Source organism: Anthonomus grandis, chromosome 4, assembly GCF_022605725.1.
Source record: "Anthonomus grandis grandis chromosome 4, icAntGran1.3, whole genome shotgun sequence".
Classification (NCBI taxonomy): domain Eukaryota; kingdom Metazoa; phylum Arthropoda; class Insecta; order Coleoptera; family Curculionidae; genus Anthonomus; species Anthonomus grandis.
Genome location: NC_065549.1, coordinates 31,476,826 through 31,492,305, shown reverse-complemented (window position 1 = coordinate 31,492,305; position 15,480 = coordinate 31,476,826). Strand labels below are relative to the sequence as shown.

Sequence of the window (15,480 nt, the reverse complement as noted above, 5' to 3'; positions counted from 1 at the left end):
TTTCCTAGTCCGAAAATGAAATGCAACCAAGATACAGGGTGATAAACATTAAGTTTTTTTTAAATTTTGCTCATAACTTAAGCCTTTGTTCTTTGTTTTTAATGAAATTTGGTATGTGGGGGTTTCTTTATATGCCAAATAGTCCATAACCAACTCCATAACTTTTTTCCACTTTGTATAATGTAATGTTTTATTATAAATTTCTATTCTGCAAGTGTTTTTCCTTAAAAAGGTATACCTTAAAAATGTCGCTAGGATTTACCGTTCTCGAGATATTTGGACTTAAAACTTGCAATGCGCTCAAGAAAAAAATAATATTTTTCTACTTTAAGTTGAAAAAAAAATAAGTAGGCTGTGCCTAACAAAAAAATGAAAACAAACAAAGTCACTGTCACTGTCACGATTTATCTTTTTTTAGTTACTGTTTAGTTTAGTTTTTCTAATTCTAAAATAATTGATTTTAAACTCTTTAAAAACCTTTACCAGAGACTTGACGAAACGGGTTCATTCAGGCCAAGCGAGATGTTGGGCATCCAAATAAACGTAATGTGGACCAAGAAGAAGAAGTGTTAGTCCAGGTTGCTGAAGATCCAGAAATAAGTGTAAGGTGTATGGCGGCAAGAACTGGAATTAGTAAGTCCTCCGTTTTAAGAATTTTTTATAGTGAGCGTCTTTATCCATACCATCTTACGCCAGTACAAAATCTTTTGGAGACAGATCTTCCAGCGAGATTAGATTTCGCCCGCTATATCCAGGAACAACAAAATCAAGATCCCCTATTTATTAATAAAATTATGTTTACCGATGAAGCGACTTTTACCCGACTGGGAATTTTTCATTTTAGAAACAAACATTCATAGGATATTGCAAATCCAAACCTCATTACTGAAAGATACTTTTAACACTAATTTAAAGTTAATATTTGGTATGGTATTATAGGCAATTTTTTAGGACCTTACGAATTACCTCCAAATCTAAACGGAGAATTATATTTAAACTTTTTAGAAACAAAACTCATTGATTATTTAGAAGAGTTCCCTTTAAATCTGCCACCCATATATTTAACCATAAGTCAACATAAAATGCAATATAAAAGGGTGGACAAGAAAAGAGTGCTGGGCTAGCCTATCTCGCGGAGAGTGGTCGTGCAAGTTCTTTAAAACAAAGGAAGTAAATAAAATAAAGCTCAGGGGCGCCAGTGACCAAATTACCCTTAAAACACCCCTGTAGAATTTAAGTAAAGGGCCACACAATACTTACTATAAAAACTACTGTATAAAATAAAGACCCAAGTATCTACGAATTATAAGTCTTGTAAAAGCTCTGCCTCTGGAAATTAGGGTCAAATAAAAGCTTTAAAATTTATTTTCAAATGACAGGTAAATTTAATTCAAATTTAGGTTGTTAATTATATAACTTTAATTGGGGGAAGAACCGTAAAGTTATGAAAATATCAACACTACTAAAAAACGAGCTATTATACCATGGTATCAATCAATAAAGCTTATAAAGAAAATACAACGAAGATACACCCACCTTATTGTGATCACAATTTGGTTTACACTTCTGCCGATATAAAAAATAAAAAACTGTATTCACACTTTTGTGTCGATAAGTAATATTTTAAGCACTACTTTTGAATAAAATAAATACTTGCAAAAATTACACTTTGGACACTGTAAGTAAAAATAGATAAGTTTTCAATTTAGCGTTACTTAAATTACAAAAAAATATATATTAATTAATTTGTTTTCAGCATTTAGGCTGCACCAAATTTACAAAAAAACGACTTATCTGGGAGCCTGGGACACCACAACAGACTCAAGGAACCGAGGACACCATCAAACAATTTAATTTGTTGTAATAAAATTTTAGAAGTAAGCTATTATGTAATAAAATTATTCTTTAGTGTCAATAAAATGTACAGTTAATATCAAACTTCAAGATGAATAAAGAACTTATTTTTAATATTTTTGGCTTATTATTTATGGCTTAATATTAATAAAATTATTACAAAAAAATAGGTTTATCTTTTACTTAAACAATGGTGGAATTTTGTGGCTTTTATATACCCTTTTTTTTACACTTCAGAATTCAGCAATGGGAAAGCAACAGAATTAATAAAATTGTTCTAGCTTTCGAGTCCTCCAATATAAATTGATTTATTTAAGCTAAAAAGAAATTTAAACCTATTATAGTCACCCAAAAAAACCAATTAAGCTGGAATAAAGTCTCAGAAACTTACCGAAAGATTTTCTATGCTACTATAAGACAAAAATCATTTATCCTGACCAAAGTCAGCAAATGAATTTCAAAAGAACTCCTACAGAGATGTAATTCATTTAATTTGCTAATTTTGTAGCTATTAATCCACAAAGGAACGCAAAAATTACTAAAGCGTTAAATTGCCACAAAACAGCGATTTTAGTCTATACTAGTTGCACAGAAGTGGATCTTGGCAGAAAATGACCGATGCTCGGCGGTTTACCGTGAGCGAAAAACCCAAAAAAAACGAAGAACGCGTACAAAGAATGCCAGACTATGATTCTTTTCAAACGAATATTATTCATACAGGATGGCTGTGAATTAAATAGTAATATACAGTTCGATAATTGTTTGATTAAATAGTTAAGAAACTTTGTTATTAAAGAATTAGATTAATATATAAAATACAACCGTTACAAATCTGCGCCAAGATATAATTTTTATGCAAGATGGCGCTCCTGCGCATTTTGCTAGACCCGTGAGAGAATATCTTAATGCTAATTTCAACTGGATAGGACGTAGAAGTCAAAGACCTTGGCCCGCACAAAGTCCTGATTTCAACACATTGGATTTTTGCGTATGGACATACATGAAATCCATTGTTTACAAAAATCAAATTAACACAAGGGAAAAAAATCAAGCCGCTGCTGAGTTATTTCGAAATGAGCAATTATTTTTTAAAATTCGGCGGTCTTTTAATAAAAGAATTTTAAAATGTCTTGAGACAAATGGAGGCCATGTGGAATATTTGCTGGGAAATATTGATAACTTTTATTTTTACATAATTATTTAGGTTTTATAATTTTATTTTTCAATCATTTAAAGTGTAATATAGCAATTTAAATAGTTTAAAATATGGTTTTCATGGATGTCTTTAAAATCTTTAAATGTAAATATCTAGAAAAAGAGTAATCCTAGAGAAATTTTTAAGGTATACCTTTTGTAAGCAAAAATGCTTGCAGAATGCATATTTAAAATAAAAAAATAAATTATACGGTGCGTAAAAAAGTTATGGAGTTCAAAAAACCACTTAAATGTGGCTGGGGGCGCCCTCTATGAGATAATTAAAAAAAAACTAATAAAATTAGATCTGGCATATAAAAAACCTCCAAATGCCAAATGTAGTTAAAAACAAAAAACAACTGCTAAAGTTATAGACAAAATTCAAAAGAAATACTTAATGTTTATCACCCTGTATCTTGGTTGCATTTCATTTTCGGACTAGGAAAATTTAACCTAACCTCATTATTTTTATGAGAGGAATCCGTTAAAATATTTACCATTATTAATGGGACACCCTGTATATTAATATAGCAGCAAAAAATTACCTACAATAAAGATAATAATATTAAACTATAACAATAGTAATCATTATCATAATAAATCACAACTATGATATTAGAATAATTAGATAATTCACAATCTCCTACAAAGCAAGTTTTAAATTCGTTCAAAGATAAATTATAAACATCAATATCATTATGATCATATTCTATAGTGTTTAGAAATGGGGAAAAAAAAATGGGGATGTTAGGAACAAAATCAAGACAAATGCTTTAATATTTGTAAATATTATATTTTCGAATTTTGAACTCAGAACGATAATTTGGACTGACAGATAATTGGTGGAGAACAGCCTTAATGTTTGAAAGCCACGTTTTACAATAATATAATAAGTAAGACATTTTGTTAAAGGTTGCGGAAAATCCTCGCGGTTCCTCACGCCAATTTTCTTTGGAACTGAATATACCTAGGACGTAGGTTCAGACAGTTTAAAAAACATAGGTATCGACCATATAGAATCTATATTAGCCAAGAACTTCAGGCCAGGAGACAGCGCAAAAAGACTTGAATTTTACAATTGGCTTAATACAATGTTACATGAAGATGAATGCAATTTCTCCACGAGTGGTTTTTTTAACAGAAATAATGAGCATTATTACGCAGTCGAAAATTCGTATCAAAATCAGCAAATTCGAAGACAGGGACGGGAATCGTTTAATGTTTGGATTGGCAGTTTTGGGAAAAATTGAGAGAAAAGTCTTCCCGCCCTTCCCAACCCGCTATATTATGCCACTCCACTTTAAGAATGGACTTCTACTTACAAATACCTAAATTTGCTACAAAACGATATACAGTGGTGGCCAAAAGTATGTAAACTTTTTTAATTTGTATGTTTTTTTAAGAACTATAATAAAGTTACTCATATTGTGATAAAGTATATATAATATACTATATATAATAGCTAACTTAACATATTAATTTAAAATTAAACGTATTATTAAAAAGAAAATGAAATAAAATTAATATTTTCTTGGCTAAAAGTTTGGAAACTGAAGAAAGTTATTTATATGAATTACATCTAAATCAAAATCTGCTAATATTTTGTGACATATCCCTCCGAATTTATTACTTCTCTACATCTTCGTGGCATAGAATCGACAAGTCTTGCACAGTCTTCACTGGAAATGGCAGCTCACTCAGTTTGCAGTATTTCCCACAGTTGAGCCTTGTTTGAAATCGAATGGTTTCGAATCTTCCTGTCCAAATGATCCCATAAATTCTCTATGGGATCCAGATCTGGGGACTGTGAAGGCCAATCCATTAAAGCAATGCTCTGTTCATTTAACCAGTTTTTCATAAATTGGGACCTGTGTATAGGGTCGTTGTCTTGCTGAAACAACCATCTCAATGGTATTTCCTCCTCAGCATAAGGCAACATGTTCTCCAATATGTTTTTGTATAGAAAACGGTCCATTATTCCATCAATTTTAACCAGGGGGCCAACACCTGATCGGGAGAAACAACCCCACACCATTACACTTCCACCACCATGTTTTACCGTAGGCATTTGGTATTTGTGGCTGTACCTTGTACCTTTTGGTCGCCGGACATAACGTCTCCCGTCACTCCCAAATAATTGAAACTTACTTTCATCTCGTGCAAATTTCAAGCGATCCTTTCTATTTTTCTTTGATATTGGTGCTAGCCCCACTTCATTTAGCCTTCTTCTCACCGTGCGAGCAGACACAGAAATCCCCATTTCACTCATTTCTCCAAAAATATCTATTTTCCTTGCTTGTAGGCTACTCATACAAAATCGTTTTGGCCACCACTGTATATTTGATGCCCTAGATGACGAGCCGTTGAATATTATTCAGCAATTATGGTGGCAACAGGATGGGGCACCACCATATAATGGTACTGCTGTGTCTAAGTTTCTTGATCAAACTTTTCTCAATAAGTGGATTGGAAACCAAGGAGCAGTTCGCTGGCCTGCCAGAAGCCCCGATTTGTCACCTCTTGATTATTTTTTATAGGGATATTTAAAAGACCGTGTATTTAAAGAAAGTCCTCAAAATATAAATGTTTTACGCCACAATTTTACTTTGGAAATCACAAATTTACTGGCAAGAGGAAGAATGATCCAACGGGCAGTCACGAGTAATTTGCACTGGCGGATTCAGAAATGCGTCGAAGTTGAAGGACGATTATTTGGCATTTCATGTAGTTTGTTTGTATTATAATCAAAATTTAAGTAGCGTTAAAAGTTTAGTTGTTATTTGGCTTTTTGGGTGGCAGCATTCGACAAAAAATACATCATATTTACTAATATATTTCTTTGCTTTTTGTTACAGTAGTTTTTTTTAACAGATGTTAAATGTTTAAAGTATAGTTTATTTAGTTATTTATATAATTGGTAATTTTAGCTGTTTTGAAAAAAATGTTAGTTTTTGATATTAAATTTGATGATAATACTTATGCTATATCATAGGTATTTTATAAAATTAAATCATGGAGTGGATTAGTTTTTATTAATAATAGGTCGATACTTTTAATTAAAAGAAAACAAAATAAAAAGAGGTCCGTATTAGGAATTTTTCCAAAGTATGGAAAATCTCAGTTCTTGCTATTAAATTGGTTTAAAATAAAAAAGTTTGTTACGTCATAGGTGTTATAAAAATGTAGTTCAACAAAAGAAGGTAATAGCAATCCTGGAACGTATTTCAAAAAAAAAGTTGATGGTATCCCAAAAAACGAAAAGTCGCATTTTAATTCTGAAAACGCCATCTTCTAGAGGAGAAAAAGTGCCCTTAGAAAAATGTTGTTTATTTTATTATACGATTTTAAATAACGTCATAAAAAAATAAAAGATTTTTCCAGATTTCGGTTTTTTCCGGATATCTTCGGAACTATCCGAAATTTTTTAAATTTTAAATCTGCATTCCGAGATCGCAATGATGAGGGTCGAATTTGGGCCACCCTGTACATTTACCAGTACTGCCAACAAAATTAGTATTTCTAAACAATTTTTCGTGTCTAAATTTAATTAAAATCGTGTATAAATTGAGTTGGGACATCCTTTATACAGGCAAAAATTATGAAGTGCCGACTAGTTTATGATGCAAGAATGCTAAGGGTTGATCAGTTAATTTTCTAGGGAGAGTAGTACTAACATTAAGTTAATTGATAGTTGAATTGAATATATTATACAATTGGGAAGTTTCCTAGACTAATATTATATGTATATGTAGTTCTAAAAATATACGTATTTGATTTTTTAAATTATTGATTCAAAGAGTTTTACATAATTTCGAAATCCTACACAATGTTTCTGACATAGGAAACTTCCTAATTATTTATTTATTACTTAATATTCACATTAGTTTACAAATCGTATGTGATAATTTGTAAGGGGCATTCCTGAAGAGAATCTAAGTCAAAGAATAAAACAGAAACATTATCTATAAATGAGACATCGCCCCATCTGTGTATGTGAGATTTTCCTATATGCATTGCCAAGGTAGTAAACAAATTTTAGGCTCTGTAAAGGCTCGTCTGAACTATATAAATGAATACTACAAAGGAACATTAACACCATCGCAAAAAGCATCGAAAATGCAACTTTTATCGCACCTGCAATCGCTTAATCTTATATAGTCAATTGTTAGTTACTTAAGTGCAAGATCATAAAGTGGATCACTTTTCCATAAAATTTATGTAAAAATTGTGTTTCTAGTCAATTTGTTTAGGTATAACTTGTAAATAGTTTACAGTTGGGCCGATTCAGTATTTGCAGTTCAACATTGTCATGATTTTTTATTACTTTATGATTTTGTTTTACGAACTCAGGATGGTCGAGTATAATAACCGCTCTGTATCGAATTAAGAACCGCATATACTTACTGACATCCTTTTTCTGCAAATTCTGGCAATTACGAATATCTTCCTTCAAAGCAGTTTGAAAATAATGACAGGCTAAATTGGGTTTCCCCATAACATGATATAAAATACCTAAATTATTGTATATTAAAATTCTCGAACTTTCGCCATATTCGCTGAAAAAAAAAATTCGAGTAAGAATTACGTATAACTGAAACTAAAAAAGTCGACTTATTTTTTCAGGAATGTCATTTACCAAAACTTACGTGTAACTGAGGGTATCTTCAGGTATACAGGATAAAATTTTAAGAGACTCATCAAAATTGCCTTTAAGGTAATGCAAATTAGCCGAGAGGAATAGTGCTTCAATCTTCTAGAAAAGGTAACAGCTTTTTACTTACCAAAAAGTTCAAAGTAACATTATGACTTACATTTTTTTCTTTTAGCAAAACTGGTATTTCCCTCGTAGCAATACTTAAAGAGTGATTTAGAAGGTAGCATCTCACTTTATATTTTAACAATTTTTTTTGAAAGTCCTCTGGGATGGGCTTAGCAGTAGGCAAGGGAAACTAAAAACAAATTACTATATTATCCCAAATTTGAAAGTTTTTTATACCTGAAAATTATGGGGAAGATTATGATGGAACAATAAAATGACTTGTCTCTAACAGTAAAAATGTAAGTAATTTACTATGTCCAGTTTTAAATAACTTAATATGATACTGAATAATGGTCTGAGATGGCCGATGGCACGTTAGAAGTTCATGGAAAATGAGACAAACAATTTTTATGAAAATGATTACTATGATATCAGACCTTGCTCTATCAATCTAATTTTTTTAGTATTGTGACTTGATATCTTAGATGAAATGGCCTGGATATATTATTTTTTGATTCTCTATTCAATTCTGAGTATTTTGACAATTTGATTTCCTATATCTATTTATAGCCGTTTTCGAAAAAAACTTTTTCTTCATGGATATGAATCTTGAATAAATGCTTATTGCTAAGAAACTAAGACTCCAAATAATCCTCCTAATATTTCAAACACTACTTTAAGAAGCCCTGCATATTAGGTATTTTTAGGCACATTTGTTCTATATTCTACAGGGTCATTAAAATTAATGACATATCTGCCAAATGCAAAAATAGATTTTTTTTCAAATTCTGTATATTTTTAAATGATTAATTATTTATCAACCAAATAATCAGAGGACAGAAAATAACATTTCTTAAAATTGGGGGGCCAAATCATATAAAACAAATTAGGTACAAGAAAACTTAAAAACAGGTTAAAAATTATATAAAAAAGCTTAAGATGATTATACCTCAATTCTGTGATATGCTCATAATATGTAGTATATGATCAACATTTTCTTTGCCTCCTTTCTAAATAATTTGGATAATACAGTTTTGCGGAAGGATAGCGGGAGACGAATGACGATTGAATGTCTTTGAGGCAAAAAATTGAACTTCTTGTCAAAAATAATCTAGGAAGTGGCAAATTAATATTAAAACCTGCGTTTGCATTATTTTTAGTTACTGAGTGAATAGCAGAGGAATACGTCTTGCGCATAAGGCGGGCAGCCTCCAGAATAAAAATTGATGGCTTGTTAAAATGTGATAATGGATGGTGCAAGGTCGGCAACAGTCTCTAGGTTAAAATCCACATCACGCTTTTGCAACACAAATGATGGGTTTGGCAGGGTATCCGGGGGCATTTCCCCAAAAGTAAACCCTTATGATGAAGGGAGATTCGGCTATTAAGAAATTTAGGGTCATTCAAGTGTAGCTTTTAGTTCAACAATGTCTATAGACTAACAGGCGTTTAATTATTCGTATGAACCGGTAAGGATGGACATCTTTATGTTCGAAATGTATAACGTGATGCGCGTTTAATTTTCGTGCATTTATTTCGAAATCGGTTGTCAATGAGTATGCTATGCCGATGGCAGTTATTTTATTCGGGAAAATGTTGGAATACTACCTTTTATAAACAGAAGAATATTTTGTTTTTTTTAAGTTGATTTATGGCTAGATCAGCATTTTCTAACAATGAATGTTAAAAAAAAACTAAGCCATTTTGAATTAGGAATAAAAACTTTGTACCAGTCGCAGATATTAGGATTCATGAATATTTATGTTTTACCGGACAGGAAGAATGTCAGTGTATGAACATTATAAATAGAGTGAAATCAGGCAAATATCTAGGAGTCGCCTTGAATAAGAATTTGATATGTAAGTCATATAGAGTATGTCGTTGGAAAATTAAAAAAAAAGCAATTCGTAAATTCTACCAGCTACGGGAAAATTTCTGTAAAAACTCCATGTATGGATTGACTGTATGGGGTAGTATATGTGCAAGTGTCATCCAGCCTGTGAGTATCACACAAAAATATTGATAAAAATACACACAAAAATAAAACTAACTTGTTAGTCAAACTTACTTTTTCAGGAAACCAATTTTTATACAATATGGCAATTTTATATTAAAAGTGTTTTTTTTAATTAATTTAATGAAGAATATAATAAATATAGGATTAGAATCATGCAGTGTTTTGACGAGATCTGTTAATGAAGGTTTTTTGTTATTTCGATAACTTCTTCACATCCTAGCAAAGGAACATAATATTTTTAGAACCAAATCTTTTTAGTATGTTTCCAATGAAAATAAAAACTATATGGAGAATTATATTTCAGCCTTGTCTCGTAAATAAGTAGAACAGGTAGTATCTCCGATGGCATCGAGTCTCACACAAATTCAAAGCAAATAAAAAACCCCCTCGGTCCTGCATACCTAAATCCATTACATACCTTCAGTCTTCGTTTGTGTGTCGAGTCGACCGTATGTACCGCTTCGCTTTTCGAAATTATCGATTTTTATTTTGTACCGTGTTACCGTGTTGTTCATTGTTCATTAAATAAATAGGTTAATATGCCTAAGCACAGCCGTAAATGACAATATTCTCGTAGTCGATCTAGAGAACGGAAAAATCGGCGTTTAGAAAAACGATTGGCCGAAATGCAACGACAATTAGATGAAATTAATAGTCGGGAAAAAAGGCGACGTTTGGAGAGTATGGGGAGCTCTAGAGGCGGTGATGCCGGAGAACCCAGTGCATATTCTTCACCGTATGATAGTGATTTGTCGCCTCGCCACTCTGTTCGTGAAACAGTTAGGATGTCCACCAGTTAAACAGTACCAAATTGTACGTTTTTGGAGACGTACATTTTAAATTGTATGTTTTTGGCAACATACATACTTGTTGTTTTTGGTGACAACATAATATTTTGAGTATGTTTTTGGTAACATACTTACCTACATTAATTTGTTGTTTTTGGTGACAGCATAATTTAATGTTTAAAGTACCTATTTTTTTGGTAACATAAGTGCAAATATATATTTGTTGTTTTTGGTGGCAACAGAATATTTTTAGTGTGTTTTTGGGGACATGCCTGTACCTTTGTTTATTTTTAGTGAAAAAATAAACTTAATTTTAAAATTATGTTTTTGGCATAAAACATATTTTTTGTACAACCTACATGTATTTGTTGTTCGAGACATGATATTATGTGTTTTTGATAACACTTTAATATGCTTATTGTTCTGATTCTGTTTTAATACAAATTAGAAATTAACATGTCTCTTTTATTGCTTCAGGTGATTCTGAACAGCAAGAAAATAATCCTCAGCCCCCGATCGTGCAATCAGAGGAAGCAAAAGAAAAATTTTTGAGTTCTGAGGTTTTGCAGATACTTGGCGATGAGCCAATAAATAAGACCGTCTTAGGACCTCCAATTTATGCCTGCTACTACTGCTTTAGTCCCTCGCTGGAGTAATATTTTACAGAATGGTTTAAGTGAGGAGAATATTCAAGTTCTTTTCCAAAAACATATAATACCCGAAAATTTTAAGTCTCTGGAAGTACCTCAGTTAAATCCCGAGGTTGAGGCAGCCTTAACTGCTCAAATATTCCACAGAGATGAGCGCCTGGTGCGAAAACAGCAGTTTGTGGCTGCAAGCATATCAGCAATTTCCCAAGCCTTAACTTTGATGCTAGCTGAAGAAGGAGGGGGCAACAACGTATATATGCAATACCTAAGTAATGCTGGCCGCCTATTGTGTCATCTACACCATCTTGACACCATGACACGCAAAGATCTTATTTCTATAAATTTGAATAAGGATCTAAAAGATACGCTCTCTGCTGCGCCTACTGATAATTTTTTGTTTGATCAAGCATTGGAAGAACGAGTGAAGGCTGCAAAAAACCTGGAAAAATCAGGCGAGGAACTTAAGAAGGTTAAGCCGAAAACTGCTAAGAAACCTGTCAGTCGCACTCATTTAAACTCCAGGGGTCCAGCTCAGTTGCAGGGGAGCACCCGAGCTGGACAATATTACAAGAGACCTTATTTTCAAGGGAGTTTTCAACAAAATACAATTTTTTCAGATTTCAGATGATCTCTAATTGAAAATATAATTTCTGTTTCAGAATTGTAATTTTTTTCCTTCCTTGTATTATTAAATTCAAAATTGCTCTACCGTTTTTTTACCGTAAAATGGGGTTATTTGGGACGTCGGGATTATTTAGGATGCAACATCTCATGTTCTAATTTTGCTAGTGGCAACAACGCAAATATAAACATAACCTCAAGAAGAGCAACAGGTTAATTAATAAATTACATTAATTTCTAAATTGATGATATTTCAGAAGTATAAAAAAAACATAAGTGGTGATCAGAAACACGGCAAAAATAAGTGTTCAAAACTTTATCTGGAAAAGGTAGTCGAAGGGTAAACAGGTAAGTCCAATTATTTTTTTTATTTAGTTTCGTATGTTTTATAAATATTGCCAATATTGTTACCTGCTTTTAGACCTTTTTTTTAGTTTTTAAACTAAATTTTTCTCTAAGGTCATGATTTTGGGTAACTTGGGACAACCATTGTCCCATGTTAGCCCGTGTCTCAAGATACCCCATACTATTTAAGGTTTGTTCCAATCCATCAAAAAACCTCCCGAAACGGTCCCAAAAGTGTTTTCACATGCATGCGCAGTGATTATAAGTTTTTTATTAAACCACTGCGCATGCGCGTGACACTTTTGAGACCGTTTCAGGGCGGTTTTTTGATGGGTTGGAACAAACCTTTAATAGACCTTTAGGCTTTGAAGAAAAAAATATGGAAAGTGCTATAGAAGACGTGCAATCTGGAATGTCCTATAGAACAGCTTCTGAAAAATGGAAGGTAACCAAATCAACTTTACAGAAGAGATATACAAAGCAGAATTTAAGGAGTTTTGAAGACCTACAGTTTTGAAAAAAGCGGAAGAAGACGAACTTATTAGAGGGCTAACCATAGCAGCTGAATGGGGATTTTCCTTAACTCACTTTGAAATAAGGTGCATGGTGAAACGATATCTGGATATTAAGGGTGTCATAGAAAAACGATTTAAAGAAAATTTCCCTGAGCCCGATTGGATTTTATCATTTTTGCGTCGATACAGAGGTGAGCTATCCACTAGATTATGTGAATATATCAAATCATCTAGGACAGAAGTGGATGAAAACGTGTTAAGGAAATATTTTCAAAATTTAGCGGTTTCGCTTGAAGGAATTCCACCGTATCTAATAATAAGCTATGATGAGACTCATCTGATCGATGACCCTGGGAAACAGAAGGCCATAGTTAGGCGAGGCTGTAAACGTCCCGAAAGAATATTGGACTCTAGCAAAAGCAAGCAGTCGTTTACAAAGCTGAACATTTGTACGACACTTGGCGGAAGGAGGTCCAAGAGGAACTAGGTATAACCGATCGAAGAGTGGTTGGTTTGACGGGGTGATTTTTGAAGATTGGTTCAGCAAGATTGCTCTAAAATACTTTCAAAAATATGACAGGGATGTTCCAAAAATGTTAATCAGGGACAACTTAGCTTCACATTTATCTATAAATGTGATAAACCTCTGCAAAGCATTTAATATTCGTTTTGTGTTACTCCCACCAAACAGTACACATATTTGTCAACCCCTAGATGTTGCTGTGTTTCGACCATTGAAGACTTATTGGAGGCAAGTGATTAATAAATGGAAAATGTCTCATAGAGGGTGTATTCCAAAAGACACGTTTCCCAGTCTATTAGCACAGACACTAGAGAAGCTTAACATATCGAGGAAAATTTAATAAGTGGATTTAGGGCAACAGGCATTTTCCCTCTTGATGAGGAGCAGGTACTGAAATGTATCCCTCGAAAAGAACCAAGTGCTGATGGTAGTACAAGCACTTTATGGTCAGAAACTGTATGATATGCTATCGCAAAGAAGGATAAACCAAAATCTAGAAAAGAAATTAAAAGTTCAACCAGGACTAAGTGTAGCTTGCTCTAGCAATAGCAGTTCTAGCGGAGATGAGAGCAGTGGGAACGACGAACAGTTTTCATTACACGATTCCGAATCCTTAGTTGGCCAGAGAGACTTTGACGATGTGGATATGGAGGAAAATTGGGGAGATTTTGACAATGTGGATATAAACGAAAACCGAGAAGATTTTGACCAAAGTGATATAGAAACATGACATTAGTTGAACTACGAGATAAGATTAACCAGGAAAGAAATAATAACCAACAAAATGGACAAAAACAAATCATTCATAAGAAAATTATAAAGGTAGGAATTTCAATCAACGATTTTGTTATTGCCAAATTTACCTTTTCAGCTTCAACAAAAAAGAAACTCGACAAATATTATATTGGACTTGTCAAATCAATCCACACTAAAGATGAACATAAATCATATTTTTGCCGTTTCATGAGAAAATCTTCAAAAAATAACAAACATTTTGTGTTCTCACATTTAACCGATGAGTTTGATGTCCCAGAAGTAGTAAAATTGTAAGATTGCTCAAAGCAACGAACGTGATCATTACTAGAGGCCGCCATACATTTAATGAATTAGAAAATACAAATTGGTTACAATAAGGCGAACTCAAATAATGATCCATTTTTCTCGGTTTACAGAAAGTTTTTTTTGTTCTTGTGATATTTTTTTGTGTTTAGAGAACATTTTTTTAGTTTCTATTGTTCCTTGCGATACAAATCGAAAGGCTGTGATTTTGAATTTATTTAAAAAAAAAAAATCAACACAAGATGTGTGCTGGTCTATTATGTTCATATTTCTGCTATCCCAAGTAACCACTGAGTAGTTTAACATGCGTTTTTGGCGTAAAAAGGGTGAGTCCCATTTAACCCCAATGCGGGGTTACTTGGGACAGTAAATATAAATATATTTTTTGACAAATATTCTTACATTAGGAGACATTTATGGTGCTATATAGTTTAAGTTCGTATGAAAGAATTTTTTTACGAAGGTATGATCGCTTTTCCTCCCTACAAACTATGATAAATTACCACATTATTGAAAAAATGAAAGTGAATTTGTCCCAAGTAACCCCATTTTACGGTACCTCATTTTACAACTCCACTGCAGAATATTGATGAAGTACCTGGATGAATATTAAGAAACATTCTCTATCCTGTTTTGTTTATTGTTAAACTGTTTTTAGGCACGTATAAACCTTTTAGATTTTATTTAATTGTAATGCTTCATTTATATATACTTACTAGCTTCGATTATTATACAGGGTGTCCGGGAAAAGATGGCCAATCAATCAAGGGGATCAAAATAATGCGACTTTCGTTATGCCATTTTTTAATTGGGCGCTCGGTATTCAATACACAGGGCGTCAAAATGAGAAATATAAAATCGTTTTTTTTTTTAAGTAAGTCGAACGTTTTATAAGATATCAAATTAAAATATCTTATGAAACGGTTTGGTTTGATTGGTTTGAGGGAGGTTTTTGGAACGAGAAATTGAAATCCGTTCACGGATTTGCTATACCTTGCAGAGGGCGCCACCTGCAGTATACAGGGTGTCCCAAAATTAGTGGACGAAACGCGAACCCTGTATTTTTTGGTCAAAAATAACCTCACTTTTTCCTATAAACATATATCGGCAAACGCCCCCCAAGGGAGCTACGCCCCTTTTAAAGGGGGCACCTGA

The 15,480-nt window shown here is 32.8% G+C and overlaps 1 protein-coding gene and 1 long non-coding RNA gene across 3 annotated transcripts in view; one reads left to right on the top strand and one right to left on the bottom strand.

The window, feature by feature from the left end:
* LOC126735318 (CCR4-NOT transcription complex subunit 10) overlaps window positions 1–15,480 on the bottom strand; it is a 68,324-nt gene that overhangs the window by 37,992 nt on the left and 14,852 nt on the right. For both annotated transcript variants that reach the window (XM_050439273.1, XM_050439272.1), the window contains 3 exons: window positions 7,860–7,997; window positions 7,695–7,801; window positions 7,453–7,604 (listed from right to left, as the gene is read on the bottom strand). In XM_050439273.1, the coding sequence (XP_050295230.1) occupies window positions 7,453–7,604; window positions 7,695–7,801; window positions 7,860–7,997 (397 nt within the window). The remainder of the gene's footprint in view (window positions 1–7,452; window positions 7,605–7,694; window positions 7,802–7,859; window positions 7,998–15,480) is intronic.
* LOC126735323 (uncharacterized) lies at window positions 384–11,923 on the top strand. The gene is made up of 5 exons (XR_007660371.1): window positions 384–633; window positions 7,672–7,810; window positions 7,875–8,106; window positions 8,968–9,276; window positions 11,090–11,923. It is a non-coding gene; the product is annotated as an uncharacterized LOC126735323 (long non-coding RNA).